The sequence below is a fragment of the Lynx canadensis genome, chromosome C1, assembly GCF_007474595.2.
Source record: "Lynx canadensis isolate LIC74 chromosome C1, mLynCan4.pri.v2, whole genome shotgun sequence".
Taxonomy (NCBI): domain Eukaryota; kingdom Metazoa; phylum Chordata; class Mammalia; order Carnivora; family Felidae; genus Lynx; species Lynx canadensis.
In genome coordinates this window covers 92,387,684-92,407,015 of record NC_044310.1, presented here as the reverse complement: position 1 = coordinate 92,407,015, position 19,332 = coordinate 92,387,684, and the positions used below count along the sequence as shown (strand labels likewise).

The window sequence follows — 19,332 nt, the reverse complement described above, 5'->3', positions numbered from 1 at the left end:
GTATTTGTCTTTCTTGGACTTATTTTGTTTAGCTTAATAGTCCCTTGCTCCATCCACATTGTTGCAAATGGCAAGATTTCATTCTTTTTTTTATGGCTGGGTAATATTCCTGTGTGTGTGCGTACACACACACACACACACACACACACACCACTTCTTTATCCATTCCTCAGTCGATGGACACTTGGGCTCTTTCCATAATTTGGCTATTGTTGAACATGCTATAAATACTGGGGTGCATGTGGCCCTTGGAATCAGTATTTTTGTATACTGTGGGTAAATACCTAGTAGTGCAATTGCTAGATCATGGGGTAGTCCTATTTTTAATTTTTTGAGGAACCTCCATACTGTTTTCCAGAGTGGCTGCACCAGTTTAGCACAGCACTTTTGTTTTATTTCATTTTATTTATTTATTTATTTTTTTTTGTTTTTTTTTGTTTTATTTCATTTTAATTAATTAATCAATTTAGAGGGAGAATGTATGTGTGAATGTGCAGGCACATGAGTGGGGGAGGGGTAGAGAGACCACAACCTGAGCCGAAATCAAGAGTTGGACGCTCAACTGAGCCACCCAAGCACCCCAGCACAGTACTTTAAATGTATTTTCTCTTATGATTTTCTTAGAAACATTTCATTTTCTCTAGCTTACAATATCATAAGAATACAGTATATAATATGTATAACATATAAAATATGTATTAATCAACTGCTTATGTTATCAGTAAGGCTTCTGGCCAACAGATGTTATTAGTAGTTAAGTTTTGGGGGAATCAAAAGTTATACATGGATTTTTTACTGTGTGGGCGGTCAGCGCCCCTGATCCTTGTTCAAGAGTCAACTGTACTATATTTAAAATTACATGGGTTATCTGGATGGCTCAGTTGGTTAAGCATCTGACTCTTGGTTTTGGCTCAGGTCATGATCTCACGGTTTGTGGGTTTGAGCCCTACATCAGGCACTGTGCTGATGATGCAGAGTCTGCTTGGGATTCCCTCTCTCCCTGTCTCACTGCCTCTCTCTCTCTCTCTCTCTCTCTCTCTCTCTCTCTCTCTCTCAAATAAACATTAAAAAAATTAAAATCACATGTGGTTTGCATTCTATTTCTCTTTGCACTAAATAGTTTGGCATTAAAGAGGGGCCTCTAAAACAAGTTAAATGTGCCAATGCAGTACTCTGCAGGATGCTGCATTAAATGTTGTACCTACTGAGAAAGGCCTGCCAACAGTGCTACTCTGAAACAATGTTCTAAATACTTAAATTATTCCATTTAACCAAAAACGCATAATCACAGATTAGGAGGAACTGCTTACTATGATACTTATAGCTACATGATAATGTTGGTGAATAGTGATGTATTTAAATACTGCCTAGTTGAGTCCCCTTCTAAGAGAGATTTTGTGGTTTAGCACACCTTACAAAGTTCATTCCCGAAATGTATTGGGACATATGTATTTCTCACTCTGCACATACCTGTTCACTTTTGCAGAGCTTTTCTATATTAGGCTTGAATTTATTCATGCAATCTTCTGCTAAGTTAAGATGGACAACTTGCTGAAAAACAAATCAATCATTTAAATCATTTTAATTTCTTTTTAAGCAACTGATAATACTAAACTTGTAAGATGGGCCTGAAGGAAATTATGGGCTTCGGCAGAAAGTAGGTACTGTGTAAAGCAAGGAAAATAGCTCAAGAAAAAGAAAAAAGTGACAATTAACATGGTCCACAGGAGACAATCAACAGACAGCAAAAAACAGAAGGGTTGAGTATGTGTTGGGTTTAAGAGTAATGAAAAAAGAAGCAGAGAAAGAAAAACAGCTAAGTCCTTAAAGTTTGAATTTATATTATTGGTTCTTGATTAGGGTGCCATATGATAAAAAATTAGTTAAAATTATTCTGATAATGACTCATAAGAAAGAATGATACACCACTACCAACAACAACAAAAGTTTACCTACCAACGTGGCTTAACTGCTCTTAACTACTAACACATAACTATTAAGGAACCAAGTAGAGTAACAACCAATGGTCAATCCAATATTAAATTTTCTTATTAAGTTGATAAATACAAAATTCTCTGTCTGGCTGTTCAAGACAAAGGTATAAAAAGTTTAAGCTGGATTTGGATGAATCTACATTATATACAGAGAATACTACTGAGAAGCTTAAGTATTTGGAAAATTTCCCAGACCTAGACTAAAATTTTAGAGGTTAACTAACACCAACTATCCCATGACACCCACTACTAAACCTGACTATAGAACTGGATGACTAATAAACTAAAAATGATAAAGTATCTCATGTACAATACTGCTTACCTTAGTAATCTGTTTACGGAAATGGGGCATCTTTTTCATCAGTTGCGCAAGAGCACTAAGTGATGTCTAGAAAAAAATCAAACATTTTTAAAGCAAACTTATAATTCTGGTATTTTATATAAAAATTTTTAAATCTTGTAGTTTTATTGTTACTTTTCTAGGTATTTGGCAAATTAAAAAAATTCAAGAGGCTTCCAGTTTCAGTCACAATAGTGTAGCTAATTTCAAAATTATTCTACCTCCATAAACAAAAATAGAATTGGACAAAGTAAATAAGACATCTCTCAGGCAATGGCTGAGAAAAACTGCTCACAGCTAAGATACGTAAGCAGAAGAAAGCACTGAAGGCGATCCCTGCACTTACCCTAGCTTTTCCCTTGAGCACTTTAGAAAACATGGTGAAAGGAAATAGAATTCAACTAAAAAGCACTAGTCTCTCCAGGCAGAGGAAAAAGAGGTCAGAGTTTGGGGCTGGTGAGATAGGGTTTGGGGGGCAGGGTGCTAGGAAAGAGCCAGTCACAACATAACTCAAAGATATAACTCAAAGAAGGGTTGTCTTTGGATCCCTGGCCAAACACCAACCTGCACATGTAAAGGGCAAAACTTTTAAAGGTCTAACACAGAGGGGCACCTGGGTGACTCAGTTGGCTAAAAGCATCCAACTTTGGCTCAGGTCATGATCTCACGGTTCGTGGATTTGAGCCCCACGTGAGACTCTGTGCTGACAGCTCAGAGCCTGGAGCCTGCTTCAGATTCTGTGTCTCCCCCTCTCTCTGCCCCTCCGCTGCTTGCGCTCTGTCTCTGTCTTTCAAAAATAAATAAAACGTGAAAAAAAAAACTTCAAAAAAAAAAAAAAAGGCCTACCAGAGAACAATGGTGGGTGCCTAAATGCTGAACAGAGATTTCAGAGGGGTCTTAGTGCTAAGAAAATACTGGCATTCTCTGATCCGAAGAAGACAGTGTTAAGGGAATATCCCCAGAGATTAAGTTCTAGTCTAGGACTATGTCTCTGAACTAAAGGAAATATGCTAACCATAACAGTGCCTGACATGAAGTGGCAATAAAATTAAGATTATTCATCAGCAAATTAAATCCCTGCCAGAACAGAACTCAATACTCTTTTCAGGGAGAACATCATCTAGAGCTTCTGCAATGTAATCTGTGATGTCTAACATACACGAAAATATTACTGGACATATAAGACAAAAAAAGTGATCAATATTGAATAGTAAAAGTAGACTCAAGACAAAGAAGATGCGGTATATATACACAATGGGATACTACCAGATGTAAACAAAGAATGACATCTTGCCGTTTGCAACAACATGGATGGATCTAGAGGGTATAATGCTAGTGAAATAAGTCAGAGAAAGACAAATATCATATGATTTCACTCATGTGGAATCTAAAAAACAAAAGAACAAAGAAAAGAAGAGACAAACCACAAAAACCAGACTCTTAACTGCACAGAACAAACTGATGGTTACCAGAGAGAACATGGGTGGAGGGATGGGTGAAACAGGTGAAAGGGATTAAGAGTACACTTATCATGATGAACACTGAATCATATATGGAATTGCTGAATCACTATATTGTATACCTGAAACTAATATAACACTGTACGTTAACTATACTGGTATTAAAAAAAAAAAAAGGTAGACCCAGGACAATCCAGATGTTGGAGTTAGCAGACAAGGAATTCAAAAATAGCATATTTATGTTAAAGAAAACAGAGGAAAAGATGGACTAAATGGATAAAAAGATACAGTACTTCAATAGAAAATTATAATTTATTTAAAAAATTCAATGGATGTCTTGGAACTAAATGCGATATCAGAAATCAAAAACATAGTGATTCCTTTACAATGCTGGAGGGACTATAAAATAGTACAGCCACAGTATTTTGGAATTTTCTTATGAAGTTAAACATATATTTACTGTATGGCCCAGCAATCTCACCCTTAATTGTCTACCCAAGAGAATGAAAACATCTTTTTACACAAAACCTGAATGTTTTATAGTGGCTTTATTCATAATTGCCAACAACTTGAAAAAAATTTCAATGTTCAGCAAGATGGGAATAGATAAACACAGTGGAGTACTTCTAAGCATTAAAGGGTAAAACCACTGTTACAGCTAACATGAATGTCAAGTGCATTATTGTAAATGAGAAAAGTCATACTGTATTATTCCATTTAGATGACATTCTAGAAAAGGCAAATCTACAGAGACAGAAAACAGATTAGTGGTTGCCAGGAGATCAGAGTTGTATACAGAGGTTGTCTACAAAGAGGCACAAGGGAATTTGGGGGAGGTGGTGGAACTATTCTATAACTTGACTGTAGTTATATGATCATATGAATTTGTCAAAATGAATAGAATTTTATACTATAGAGAGAAAACTTTACAAATCACTTAAAAATAATACATAGAATGGGTTTAACAGCATACTGGACACAAAAGAGACAGAAATAGGAGACTCAAAGGTTAACAGAAAATATTCAATTAAAGTAGAGAGGGAAATATGGGGGGAAAAGAACAGAATGTAAAAGATGTGGAATATGGTAAAAAAAAAAAAAAAAAAAAAAAATCTCTAAAACACAAGTGAATGGAGTCCTAGAAGGAAAGGAGAAAGATTAGGACAAACATGAGGAAATAATGACCAAGAATTTTTACAAATATGATGAAAGTTATTAATCAGTGATTTAAGAAGCCCAACAAACCCAAGGAAGATACATATTATATATATATATTATATACATTATACACATCATAGTAAGAAATATGATGGCTAAATTGTTAAAAATCAAAGATAAAGGGAAAATCTTTAAAAAGCCACTTTATCTTCAGGAAGATAACATGACAGCTGCTTTCTTTAATATAAAATATGGTGGCCAGAAGGTGATGTTTTACAATCTTCACATTGCTGAAAGGAAAACTGCTAACCTTTCATTTTAAATGCAGCAAAAGTGTAGCTGAAAAGCTTACAAAACAAAGAAAACCTCAGATAAAACAAAAATTGAGAGAATTCATCTGGCCCGTGGAAAAACTGAAGAGTTATAAGGAATAAGTAACAATACATCTCATAAATATGAGGGCAATAAAAAGTCTATTGAGAATTTAAATAATAACAACTTAAGTTTATAAACATGTTAAAGTAAAATACACGACGATAATGGCACAAAAGAGGAAGGAGGAAAATGTAGTTAAACTTTTACAAGGCTCTTGAATTCTTCAGGACATGGCAAAAGTATACTTTAAGGTAGACTGTGATAATACATTTAGTAATACCTAGCATAATGACTATAAAAAGGATACTAAAAGATAAAACAAATTTATATTGGAGATAAAATGGAATCATTAAAAAAAAATACAATACATAAAGGTGACAGAAAAGAAAAAGACAAAAGGACAAAACAAATAGAAACAAGATGGTAGACATAAACTCAACTATATCAATAATTATATGAAATATTTATGGACTAAACATTTCAATTAAAGACCAAATTGTCGGGGTACCTGGATGGCTCAGCTGGTTAAATGTCTGGCTCTTGGTTTTGGCTCAGGTCATGATCTCACGGTTTTGTGGATTTGAGCCCCGCATCAGGCTCTGTGCTGACAGCAGGGAGCCTGGTTAGGATTCTCTCTCTCCCTGACCCTTCCCCACTTGGGCGTGTACGTGCACTCTCTCTCTCAAAACAAATAAACAAACTTAAAAAAACTATTTTAAATGTATAAAATTGAAAAGGGTCAGGCTAAATTTTCTTTATTCACAGATATTATTGTGTACTCTTTTGGAATGATGGAAATGTTCTCTATTTTGATTTAGGTGGTGGTTCCATATATATATATATATATATATATATATATATATATACACATATATATATATATATTTATGTGTGTGTGTGTATACATATATATATGTAAAAAGTTACTCAGTATACACTTAAGATTTGTGCACTTGGGTAAATCACACCTCATTATTAAAAAATCCAACAAGAATGCATTGATGAAATTGACTAAATGGCTTTTTAATTTTTTAAAATATTTTTTATTTATTTTTGAGACAGAGAGAGAGAGAGAGAGAGAGAGAGAGAGAGAGTGTGTGTGTGTGTGTGTGTGTGTGTGTGTGAGCACAGGAGGGGCAGAGAGAGAGGGAGAAACAGAATCCGAAGCAGGCTCCAGGCTCTGAGCTATTTAGCACAGAGCCCGATGAGGGGCTTGAACCCACAAACCAGGAGATCATGACATGAGCTGAAGTTGAACACTCAACTGAGCCACCCAGGCGCCCCAAATGGCCTTTTAAAAGTAAACTCAAATGAAACAAGACAGACGAAATGTTGCCAACTGTTGAAACTAGGTAATGGGTACATGGGAGTTCATTTCTTCTACTTTAGTGTGTGTTAGAAATTTCCCAAAGTGGAAAATTAAATAGTTAAAATACACATTTTAAACAAACTTTAAAATTCACCATCATTAGTTTGAATGTTAAATAAAATTCTTACCTTTCCTTCTGTTGCTTTCTTTGTTGATGAAATTTCCTTCATTAGTTTGGGAATTTCCCTGTCAAATTTGAGAAAATTATTTATATTTCTAAGGTCTAACTCTTTACAGAAATATATTAACATTACAAAATGTACTTTCAGGTACTTAGTGCCTAAGAAATATGGAATAAGAATTAAAATGGGCTCACATACTCTAATACAACTGCAATATGCCGATGTCGAATTCTGACCCAGAGGTCATCATCTTCTTCAAGGACGGCCTCCTTTTCTTTCCCATCTGTTTTGTATCTACAAGCAGACAGAAATATAAAACTTTTGGATTATCTCCCACCTAAAGTGGAAGAAACATCTTTACAAACAATAATTTTAAGACATAGCTCAAGAAACTGAACAATACATATATATATTCAATCCATTAATTTTAGGAGGATAATGAATATCTACTCAAAAGTAGGGCATATTGGTATCCTTACATTCAAAATCAAAGTTGTATGTCTACCAAGACATTTTTGCTTTCAAATGTTAGATTCAGCTATATTAAAGAGTTTTAGCTCAGCAAAATGGTACTTTATGAAATATTAAACATTCTACAATCAACTCTAAGAACAAGACTGAATTTATATTAACAATGTGTTCTAATTGCTTAAAATACTATTTTGATGTGCTAATAACCATCAGCACAACTATTAAACACCTATTAAATGTCACCCCTAATGTAGCCTATTAAATACTGAAGGTGTTTCAGTTCACATTTTCACAAACATGTATCCAAGTATATAAAATCATAAACACGTGTCATCTGTTTCTACATTCTTCCCTAACCTATAACCACATCTCCAACGAAGAATGAGAAAGGATATGAGAGAAAAACTAACGCAGTCATAAAAAATTCTGATTGCCTTAGTAAGTCCTACCGAGGTGAGTAGAAATTCAAGAGGTTCATGAAACTACTCAAAATGGGCTTCTTGACTGCCTCCCCAAATGTAACATCTCCCTTCTTGTTTAATGCAGATAGCCTCCTTCCATCTATAGTGCTAAGGAGATTCAATCATCCTTGGAACTGTCAATTTCCTGAGCCAAGATTAGGAAGTACAGCTTTGAACTTTCCCAGCTCTAAACTGCAGATAATAAATATAGATTTCTACTATATGAATATAATCCCACTTCCATAGCTCCAAAAATTACAGGCCCCACGTATAAAACCAGTTACCTATGCAGTCTTAATTGCAAATACCCAAAGGTAGAATAAGAGCTTAATCAGAAGATACATTAAGGACACAGCAGCCTATCTGCCATTTAAAATGTAACTTTGTACTTACATAATTCTTTTAACCTTTGATTTATAAACAAAGATTAAGACAGCAAGCCTGACAATACTAAAACATGATGACAACCCCATTTTAAAAGTACATTTAAAGAAATTACCAATTTAAAAAACAGAGTATGGATACTTTGAATTTCCTGCTTTGTACTGTCTCCATTAACAATTGTAATGGAGCACAAACCATAGGGAGTTCAAACTTTCATCTCATTTTACCCCTGGACTTTTTTGATTCATAAAAGGGAGTATTGCTGGTGTTTTTGTGGTTTTTTTTGTTTGTTTGTTTAATAGGTCTCTCCCTTACTCTTAAAAAAATTAAAACTTTCTTTCCTTGCCAGCAAATTTAAAGGGGATAAATATTTTAAATACTAGGTTAGAACTGCCTGAAATGTCTGCAGCCAAGTCCTTCAGTGTCTATTAGTTTCATTCCTTTCTAATCTCTGGAGCAGTGCAGGCTTACAGACCTAAAGGACAACAGAGGTAAACAGTATTATTCTCTCCTGAAAATTCTCAATAAACTGTTTGAAACTACTTTTATGTTAGAAAAATAAGCTATATTGATTTCTCTACATCACCAGATGTAATATAAATTACAGGAAGGAAATTCAGAAGCCAGGATTTGACCAGAATGCAAATAAGCATACAACAGAAAATACATAAATATATACAACAGAAAAAAGATCTTTTTAATTTATTAAAATTACTGAAGTAATTTACATAAAATTTCAGAAAACTAATTTTCATTTTTACTACTATGCTCAAGCAGTAAATCTTAGCTGAAAAACGCCAATTTGGACTTAGAGATTATGATATCAAATAACATGTAATATACATATGCCTGTACATATATATATACACTCATAATGACTCACAAAAATACAGTAAAATGGTTCCCTAATAGAAAAATTATTTCACTTTTCATTTAGCTATTTGGCCTCACTTTTAAAGTAAATATGCTTATATCAGAGTTAAGTCAATAGGTACTAAATTAGTTAAGACTATGTCTATTCTCAATAGCTATCCTATTCAGTTTTCCAGTATTCTAATCTTCTTAAAGATATTATGTTGACAAGACATACACACAGATACCTTTGGGTGGGTGATTCAGAATAATTACAGCCTAATAAGTTTGAATATGGTTTCCACTTCAATAAATATAATAGTGGGCCAGGTATTTACTCTTAACATAAGGAAGAAGCCCAAATTCCACCGGTTTAAATGTAGCTTTGTTGTAGACATAGTTAAGGAAGCAACTACATCAAAGAAGCTTCAAAGCAGTCAAATTACCCATTAACTTACAAGGTCAAGGTATTTTTTAATACACTATGATTATAGGGGTAAGAGAATAATAAAGTTTCTGAATAACAAAGTTACAGGGGCATTAGATTTCTGGTGCCTACACAAATCATTAAATGCTCATATCCTATATGCTCTTTGTATATGCCCTTTATATGCCCTTCAAAATATACTTGCTTGTATGTATCATTCTCAATTGGCAGTAGATCATATGCCATTGCCTGAAAGGTCAGTTCATGCAGGACAGTGGACACAGGATCAAAGCCACGATCAATTATTATGAGCTGGGAATGAGTTTTACCCTGGAATAACAAGATAAAATTATCTTCAGAAACTTCAATTTGTGTGAACACCTTGTTAATATCTCAGAAAACAAAAGCAGACTTTTCCTAACTTCTGTCTCATTCTTAAGAATGTGAAGTTCTATTAAAACAGAAAAATTGGAGTGGCACAATAGGGGAAAAACCAAGACTACAAAACTGAAAACTTATAATTAAGGAGCCAAACTTGATATTACAATATTGTGAAAATTTGTTTTAAAAAAGTAACATCTGCCTTGCACTAAACCCATTTTCTTAGGAATTTAGTTCCATAAACATTAAAACTGATATAAATTATGAACAGCAGTCACTACTTAGGCTCTTTGTATTACACATGTGCTAAGCAAAAAAATATATATTACTCAATTCTTATAGCAACCCTATGAGGCAGGTATTATATCTCCATATGACGAAGGCATTACAGCTTAAAAGTCAGCAACCTGACTAAATGACATAGCTAGTAAGTAGCAGAATGGAGATTCAAACCCATGTCAGTTTCATTCCATGCCTATGCTCTTAACCATTATGCTATTTAAAAGGATTATACTGATACCAGCTAAGATGGCAAATCAAAATGAAAGCCTTGTTATCATTAATTCACAAACAGCAGTAATTATTAAACAGTGAATAACAGTGCTAGGAAAAGTATTGTTAATACTAGTATCTTTCATATGCTTCATTTTAGAAAATAATAAATTATTTGGATTATTATTTAAAGCAGTCAGAAATAACTACAACTCATTAGATAAATATTTCCTATTTATTTACATATATCAGATATAAGTAAATTACATGAGAAAGACCTTTAAAAATTGTTTTATTTAACATTTACTCATTTAAACCTTGAGACAGTATGATACAGTGGTTAAGAATACAGGCTCTGGGGGCGCCTGGGTGGCTCAGTCGGTTGGGCGGCCGACTTCGGCTCAGGTCATGATCTCTCGGTCAGTGAGTTCAAGCCCCGCGTCGGGCTCTGTGCTGACCGCTCAGAGCCTGGAGCCTGTTTCAGATTCTGTGTCTCCCTCTCTCTGACCCTCCCCCATTCATGCTCTGTCTCTGTCTCAAAAATAAATAAATGTTAAAAAAAAATTTTTAAAAAAGAATACAGGCTCTGGAATCACATAGATCCAGGTATCAGCCCAGTCTTGACCACTTTCTTGCTAAATGACTTTGGACAAATTGCTTAACTTAAATATCTCAGTATTCTCATTTGTAAAACAAAATATAACCAGAACCTCTGCTGTACAAGATTATTGTAAAGACTTAATGTAGGGGCACCTGGGTGGCTCAGTTGGTTAAGGGTCTGACTTGGGCTCAGGTCATGATCTCACGGGTCGTGCATTTGAGTTCCGCATCAGGCTCTCTGCTATCAGCACAGAGCCCACTTTGGATCCTCTGTCCCTCCCCTTCCCCCTCCCCCCCCCGCCTCTCTCTCTCTCGAAAATAAACTTAAAAAAAAGAAAAAGATTTAATGTAGTAACACCATAAAACACTTAGTGCCTAGGATTTAGTAAGCCTTCAATACATTTAAGTTATAGGTCCTCAAAAATACAAATAAGAAAAAGATGGTGCAATATAAGTGTTATATCAGGGCTTGGGGTTATGACAATACATGGGAGGAAGTATCATTTGACCTGAAGAGTCACGAAATGCTTCAAAAAGAATGTGACACTTCATCATGTTCTCAAATGAAGGAAAAATACCAAGCATTTGAAGGATGTATAATTTCCCAGGCAGAAAAATGGAAAGCACAAGTTTGTTTTTTTGTGTGGATCTTGCCGTTTTTTGTTTTTTTTTCATTGAAATCATAAAGGAAAAAAGGATATTTACTAACATACTGACAAAAGGATATTTACTAACATACCCATCATGTATCTCTTCCTGCATTAAACATACACTGACTATTACTATGCTACACACTGAGCCACTGTCTTCATCACTACACCAGAACAGCTTTCACCAGACCTCTAGCAACTCTTAAAAGTTGTAAACTAACATTATATCTAAGCTTATACCCTCCTAATCCAGTGCAGGTATTTGTGAATTTCCCTGTTTCACTATGCCTCTGCCAAAGAATCCTGTCATCCAAGCAACAAACCCCTTCTTCTATCATGTTGTACTCATTCTTTAAGTTCAAGAGCCTCCTCCTCTGGGATGCCTTCCAAGACTCCAGTTAGAAGATTAATCCACTGCCTATGTTCCCACTACATTCTATGTATTACTTTTTTCATTTCACTTATTAAAGAACACTGTATCAGTGGTTTCCCTTGCCCATCTCCTCTTCTAAACTGTCAACAGTTTCTTCTGCTCATTTAATATGGCTTCCGAGCCCCCTGGCCCCACCTCCTTCAGTTTCCTCAGACTCTTCATTTTCCAACGCAAGCCTAAATGCTGCTATTCTCCAGGACTCAACCTCAGTCTCTGATTACTTTATACTGTCTTCATAAGATAATAACAGCTGCCATTTATTAAACTCCTATATGTGCTGAACATGTTAATTCACCTATTTTCATGCCAACCAAGCAAGCTATATGTTTATCGCATCCATTTTATAGATGAAAATACAACTCAGAGTAAATAATTTGTATAAAGTCACAGAGCTAGCAGTAAGATAAGAATAACTATTAAACGTTTACTCAGCAGGCATCATTGTAAGAACTTTAAAAGTAATAACTCATTTAACCCTCTACTTTATAAAATAGGTATCCTTATTATCCCCATTTTACAGTTTAAAAAACTTAAGCACAGAGAAGTTACATTATTTGTCCAAACTAACATATCTATGAATTAAAAATGGCAGAACCAGGAGTTGGACACAGTCCTTACTTCAAAACTCTTATCTTCCGCACTAAGCCACAACATTATTAAGGTTCCCTCTACCATCTATATTAATTATTCTTAAATCAATACTGGGGATCTATATCAATGATTCCCAAATCAATGCTGGAAATGAACAATTTTTTTGGTTTATGAAGAAATAAGACAGACTTTGTTCATAATCACTATTTGCCTTTTACACATTACCTTTATTAGGCTCTTTTCATCAATCTTGTAGTAGTTTTCAAGTTTTTTTTCAACAAGCTGGGCAAGCTTACTGGCATTATCTAGAGGTTTACTATAAGTGGAAAAAATGTTCAAACAATTATCCTTCTTTCAAAACACATGTTATAGTAACATAAAGCTGAATTCTAAAATTAAACCATTGAATAATTTATTAATTTAAAAGACTTTATAAACACAGAAAAGTTCAAATAATACATCAAATATAATATTATACCAATTTGTCTGGATTTTACAAATGTAAACCTTATCATATGTGCTTCAAATTTTCTTAAAGAAAATAATATATTATGGGGCGCCTGGGTGGCGCAGTCGGTTAAGCGTCCGACTTCAGCCAGGTCACGATCTTGCGGTCCGTGAGTTCGAGCCCCGCGTCGGGCTCTGGGCTGATGGCTCAGAGCCTGGAGCCTGTTTCCGATTCTGTGTCTCCCTCTCTCTGCTCCTCCCCCGTTCATGCTCTGTCTCTCTCTGTCCCAAAAATAAATAAACGTTGAAAAAAAAAAATTAAAAAAAAAAAAAAAAAAAAAAGAAAATAATATATTATAAATAAAACTGCAGGTCCCTTTATTTCCTTCCCAATTCCTAATCTTCTCCTCTACCTCTGTCCACTTCCAATAGCAACCACTGTCATGAATTTGGTGTGTATTCTTCCTGTCAATGCTGTTATATATGTTTACTATTTTATATATGTTTAACAGTATATGTTATATATGTTTGATATCTATGTTGACATACACATATCAAATTTACTCACTTTAGTTTTACACAATTTTCCATCATATAATTATATTGGATTCTATGTATTCATCCCCTTAAAGATGGACTTTAAAAAAAAAATTTTTTTTTTAAACTTTTTTTTTTTATTTTTTTTAACGTTTATTTATTTTTGAGGCAGAGAGAGACAGAGCATGAACGGGGGAGGGGCAGAGAGAGAGGGAGACACAGAATCGGAAGCATGCTCCAGGCTCTGAGCCATCAGCCCAGAGCCCGACGCGGGGCTCGAACTCACGGACCGTGAGATCGTGACCTGAGCTGAAGTCGGACGCTTAACCGACTGAGCCACCCAGGTGCCCCTAAAAAAAAAAAAAATTTTTTTAAGGTTTATTCATTTTTCAGAGACAGAGCATGAGTGGGGGGAGGGGCAGAGAGAGAGGGAGACACAGAATCTGAAGCTGGGCCCAGGCTCTGAGCTGTCAGCACAGAGCTCAACACAGGGCTCAAACTCATGGGCTGTGAAATCATGACCTAAACTGAAGTCAGATACCCACCCAGCCTCCCCTTAAAGATGGACATTTAAATCATTCTCAATTTTATACTATTTCAAACAAAAGTGAAACAAATATCTTTGTAAATATATCTCCATGTATGTTTTTCTACATCTAAAAGTATAATTGCTGAATCATGAAGAACATTTTTACTTTTCTAGATACTAGCACGTTACTCTCCAAATGAGCTGACCAATTATCCTTCCTACTAGCAGTGTGAGATTTCCCAATGTGCTAACATCTAATTAGCTTTCCAGTATAATCTTTTGCATAAAGTCTTGTATATCAGTCTTCTAAAATGATAAAATCATAGTTTAAATTACAACTTCATGACCAGTGGCATTAGCATAACTTCTGAATCTACAGGGAAAACTTCTGTGAAAGGCTCCTCAATTAGCACACCAATCTCAAAAATCTCACTGTGACGGCTTCCAAGAGTGAAAGACTCTTTAGGTTTTATACCTTAAAAATAAAATAGCAACTATAAAGAAAAATTTATTACATGTTTAGCTTTAGAGTATTTTCAAAAGGAAATAATTTTATGTCAGAATTACACTTTAACAGTCTGTGAGACATAAAGGAATGCTTTGAGAAACTACAAGTAGGATTTTAATGTAACTTAAATATAAAGTACATGAATTTGAAATTAAACAGCTCAGCCAACAAACATGACACATGCAAATGTTTAAATTAAAGAAACTTTTAAAAAAGAAATGAGTGATAATACTTACTAGTAATACCATAGTATATTTACTACTACCATTTTACTAGTGTCATGTACTATCCCGAATGCTTTACAGAGTTCTAACAACAACTTAATAAGGTGGGTACTATCATTCCCATTTCATAGATAAGGAAACTGAGTGCAGAAGGGTCACACAGCTAGTAATTAGCAGAGATTACATAAAACAATATGGATGACTCTCAAAACATAATGTTGAACAAAGAAGGCAGAAACAAAAATTTCATATGATTCCATTTTTACCAAATTCAACACCAGGCAGAACTAAAATACATGTTAAAAGTCAGGATAGTAGTAACCTTTGGGGAGAAAAAAGGGGGTAGTGATCAAGAAGGATCATGAGCAGAACCTCTGAGATGCTGTTTATGTTCTATTTCTTGACCTTGGTAGGTTTAGAGGGATATGTTCACTTTGGAATGATTTATCAAGCAATATATATATCATTTATGCACTTTACAATAAATTTTTATTTTGTTATTATTTATTAAAAAAATTTTTTTAATGTTAATTTTTTTTGAGAGAGAGCACGAGCAGGAGAGGGGTAGAGAGTGATAGGGAGACACAGAATCCAAAGCAGGCTGCAGGCTCTGAGCTGTCAGCATAAGAGCCTGATGTGGGGCTCAAACCTGTGAACTGTTAGATCATGACCTGAGCCAAAGTCAGATGCTTAATGACTGAGCCACCCAGGTGCCTCACAGTAAATCTCATTTTTAAAAAGAAGCAAATAAATAAAGGTACACGGTATTAAAGTCAAACTTTAGCTCTTTAAAAAAAAACAACAGAAAATCTATGTAAAATGGCCACTGGGGGGCAGCTGGCTGGCTCAGGGTGGAACATCTGACTCTTGATTTCTGCGCAGGTCATGATCTTGCTATTCTTGAGTTTGAGCCCTGCTCTGACAGCAGGGAGCCTGCTTGGAATTCTCTCCCTCTCTCTCTGCCCCTCCCCCGCTCATTCACACATGCTCTCTCTCAAAGTAAATAAACATTAAAAAATAACACTCAGATCAATGAAATAGAATAGAGAACCCAGAAATGTACCCACAAACGTATGGCCACCTAATCTTTGACCAAGCAGGAAAGAATATCCAATGGAATAAAGACACTCTTCAGCAAGTGGTGCTGGGAAAACTGGACAGTGACATGCAGAAGAATGAACCTGGACTACTTTTCTTACACCATACACAAAAATAAATTCAAAATGGATGAAAGACCTAAATGTAAGACAGGAAGCCATCAAAATCCTAGAGGAGAACGCAGGCAAAAACCTCTTTGATCTTGGCCACAGCAACTTCTTACTCAACATGTCTCCAAAGGCAAGGGAAGCAAAAGCAAAAATGAACTACTGGGACCTCATCAAAATAAAAAGCTTCTGCACAGCAAAGGAAACAATCAGCAAAACTAAAAGGCAACCAACAGAATGGGAGAAGGTATTTGCAAATGACATATCAGATAAAGGGTTAGTATCCAAAATCTATAAAGAATTTATCAAACTCAACACCCAAAAAACAAATAATCCAGTGAAGAAATGGGCAAAAGACATGAATAGACACTTCTCCAAAGAAGACATCCAGATGTCCAACCGACACATGAAAAAATGCTCAACATCACTCATCATCAGGGAAATACAAATCAAAACCACAATGAGGGGTGTCTGGGTGGCTCAGTCAGTTGGGTGTCTGACTTCAGCTCAGGTCATGATCTCACCGCTCCTGAGTTTGAGCCCCATGTCAGGCTCTGTGCTGACAGCTCAGAGCCTGGAGCCTGCTTCAGATTCTGTGTATGTCTCTCTCTCTGTCCCTACCCTGCTCACACTCTGTATCTCTCTCTCTCAAAAATAAATAAACATTAAAAATTAAAAAAAAAAAAACAACCACAATGACATACCACCTTACATCTGTCAGAATGGCTAACATTAACAACTCAGGCAACAATAGATGTTGGCAAGGATGCGGAGAAAGAGGATCTCTTTTGCATTGTTGGTGGGAATGCAAGCTGGTGCAGCCACTCTGGAAAACAGTATGGAGGTTCCTCAAAAAACTAAAAATGGAACTGCCCTACAACCCAGCAATTGCACTACTAGGTGTTTATCCAAGGAATACAGGTGTGCTGTTTCGAAGGGACACATGCACCTCCATGTTTATAGCAGCACTATCAACAACAGCCAAAGTACGGAAAGAGCACAAATGTCCATCGATGGATGAATGGATAAAGAAGATGTGGTATATATATACAATGGAGTATTACTCAGCAATCAGAAAGAATGAAACCTTGCCATTTGCAACTATGTGGATAGAACTGGAGGGTATTATGCTAAGTGAAATTAGTCAGAGAAAGACAAAAATCATATGACTTCATACGAGGATTTTAAGAGACAAAACAGATGAACGTAAGTGAAGGGAAACAAAAATAATATAAAAACAGGGAGGGGGACAAAACAGAAGAGACTCATAAATATGGAGAACAAACAGAGGGTTATTGGAGGGGTTGTGGGAGGAGGGATGGGTTAAATGGGTAAGGGGCAGTGAGGAATCTACTCCTGAAATCATTGTTGTACTATATGCTAACTAATTTGGATGTAAATTTTTAAAATAACTAATTAATTAATTAATTAATTAATTAATGTATTTATTTATTTGAGGGGCACCTGGGTGGCTCAGTCGGTTAAGTGTCCAACTCTTGATCTCAGCTCAGGTCACGATCTCAGGGTTCATGAGTTTCAACCCCATATTGGGCTCTGCACTGACAGTGTGGAACCTGCTTGGGATGCTCTCTCTCCTCTTTCTCTACCTCCTCCCCACTGACGTGCTCTCTCTCAAAATAAACATTTTTTAAAAAGTGCTTGCAAATTATACCAAATTTAAGCTCTGAAATTTAGTAACAGGGGCTATTAGTTGCTTGGAAATTTCAACCTTAAACTTTAAATCTGCTATTTGAACAGCATAATTTTACATGGAGTTTGCAAAGTAAACCCTGCAAACCAATACACTTTAGCACAGAGATATTACTTACCTCTATATTGGAGATCAAATAGAAAGCATAACATATACAGACAGTATTGAGTGTTCTACCTTTTATATCTTACTCCAGGGTTTTCATCCAGGGTAGCACATACTGTAACTATCTGCTCAGCCATTGCTTCCATAACGGCATCTTTTCCATTTGCATTACTAGGGTCCGGACTGTAACAGTAATAGAATGCATCCGGTACATCAAGAGTATAAACCTAAGTTAGGCCCCCCCCAAAAAAAAATAAGGTCATACTGTGTCAATTGGTGATTTGGTTTAACACACACACACACACACACACACACACACACAGAAAAATGTGGCTATTATTTGGGACATTAAAAAAATTACTTGCTTAACCATGCTGTTTCCTGAGACCACTGTGTCTTTACCTTAATCAAATCTCATTTTCTCTCAGTCATCTTGATTTCATCATTTCTTTTCCCACTCTCCTTTCCTGCTTAGTCTACCTCTCTCCTTCATTTCTTGTTTCATACTGTACTATTTGTTTCTTACTACCTGTGCAACAGATGAAGGAATTTGAGGTAGTCAAACTAAACTAAAAATCTAATACCTGACACAAAGAAATACAACAAAGTCAAAGTTGGTCTATATATTTGACATACATTAAAAATCTTAATCTGTTAGAGAATAACCTAGAAATTTTCCATAGTTGATATGTATCTTCAATTCTTTGGTTTATATTCTTCATGTCCTTAAAATAGAAATATGTTTCCCAAAAAGACACAGTATTGTGCCAGACATAGTAATTGGTCTAATCATAGACCACACTGAAACCTCAAAGACACATTTTTTCAACTAACAAAAACATTTACTTATGTGCAAAGAACTGGATTAGAGGGGCGCCTGGGTGGCGCAGTCGGTTAAGCAACTGACTTTTGATCTCAGGTCAGGTCATGATCTCTCCATTCATGGGTTCGAGCCCTGTGTCAGGCTCTGTGCTGATGGTATAGAGCCCGCTTGGGAGTCTCTCTCCCCTTCTCTTTGCCCCTCCCCCGCTTGTGTATGTGTGGCTCTCTCTCCCTCAAAAATAAATATTTAAAAAAAGAACTGCATTAGAAATGTACTATTATTATGTTATTTGAAGAGTACAAAAGTGAGGCACCTGGGTGGCTCAGTCGGTTTAGCGCCTCTTGGTTTCAGCTCAGGTCACGATCGCACTGATAGTGGTATCAGCTCTGTGCTGATGGTGTGGAGGCTACTTGGGATTCTCTCTCTCCCTCTCTCTCTGCCCCACCCCCACTCATACTCACGCAGTCTCTCTCTCTAAATAAATAAACTTTTAAAAAATGAATACAAAAGAAGAAGCTCTTTTTCTAGGGTTGGGAGTTAGTTCTTCATTAAACCAATTTTTATTTTTTTTAAACAATGATAACAATCTCTCTTAGCCTAGGATGATGTATTGAGTGTAAAAGTAAGTATGTAATAAACATTACATGCTAAATTATTGCATTATGAATAAACCTGCTTATGAA

The 19,332-nt window shown here is 35.6% G+C and overlaps 1 protein-coding gene across 3 annotated transcripts in view; it reads right to left on the bottom strand.

The window, feature by feature from the left end:
- Positions 1–19,332, bottom strand: part of STXBP3 (syntaxin binding protein 3) — a 55,276-nt gene that overhangs the window by 10,418 nt on the left and 25,526 nt on the right. For all 3 annotated transcript variants that reach the window (XM_030327814.2, XM_030327816.2, XM_030327815.2), the window contains exons 7-13: positions 17,899–18,053; positions 12,786–12,876; positions 9,619–9,743; positions 7,017–7,112; positions 6,825–6,882; positions 2,317–2,382; positions 1,471–1,551 (exon numbers count right to left, since the gene is read on the bottom strand). In XM_030327814.2, coding sequence (XP_030183674.1) covers positions 1,471–1,551; positions 2,317–2,382; positions 6,825–6,882; positions 7,017–7,112; positions 9,619–9,743; positions 12,786–12,876; positions 17,899–18,053 — 672 coding nt within the window. The remainder of the gene's footprint in view (positions 1–1,470; positions 1,552–2,316; positions 2,383–6,824; positions 6,883–7,016; positions 7,113–9,618; positions 9,744–12,785; positions 12,877–17,898; positions 18,054–19,332) is intronic.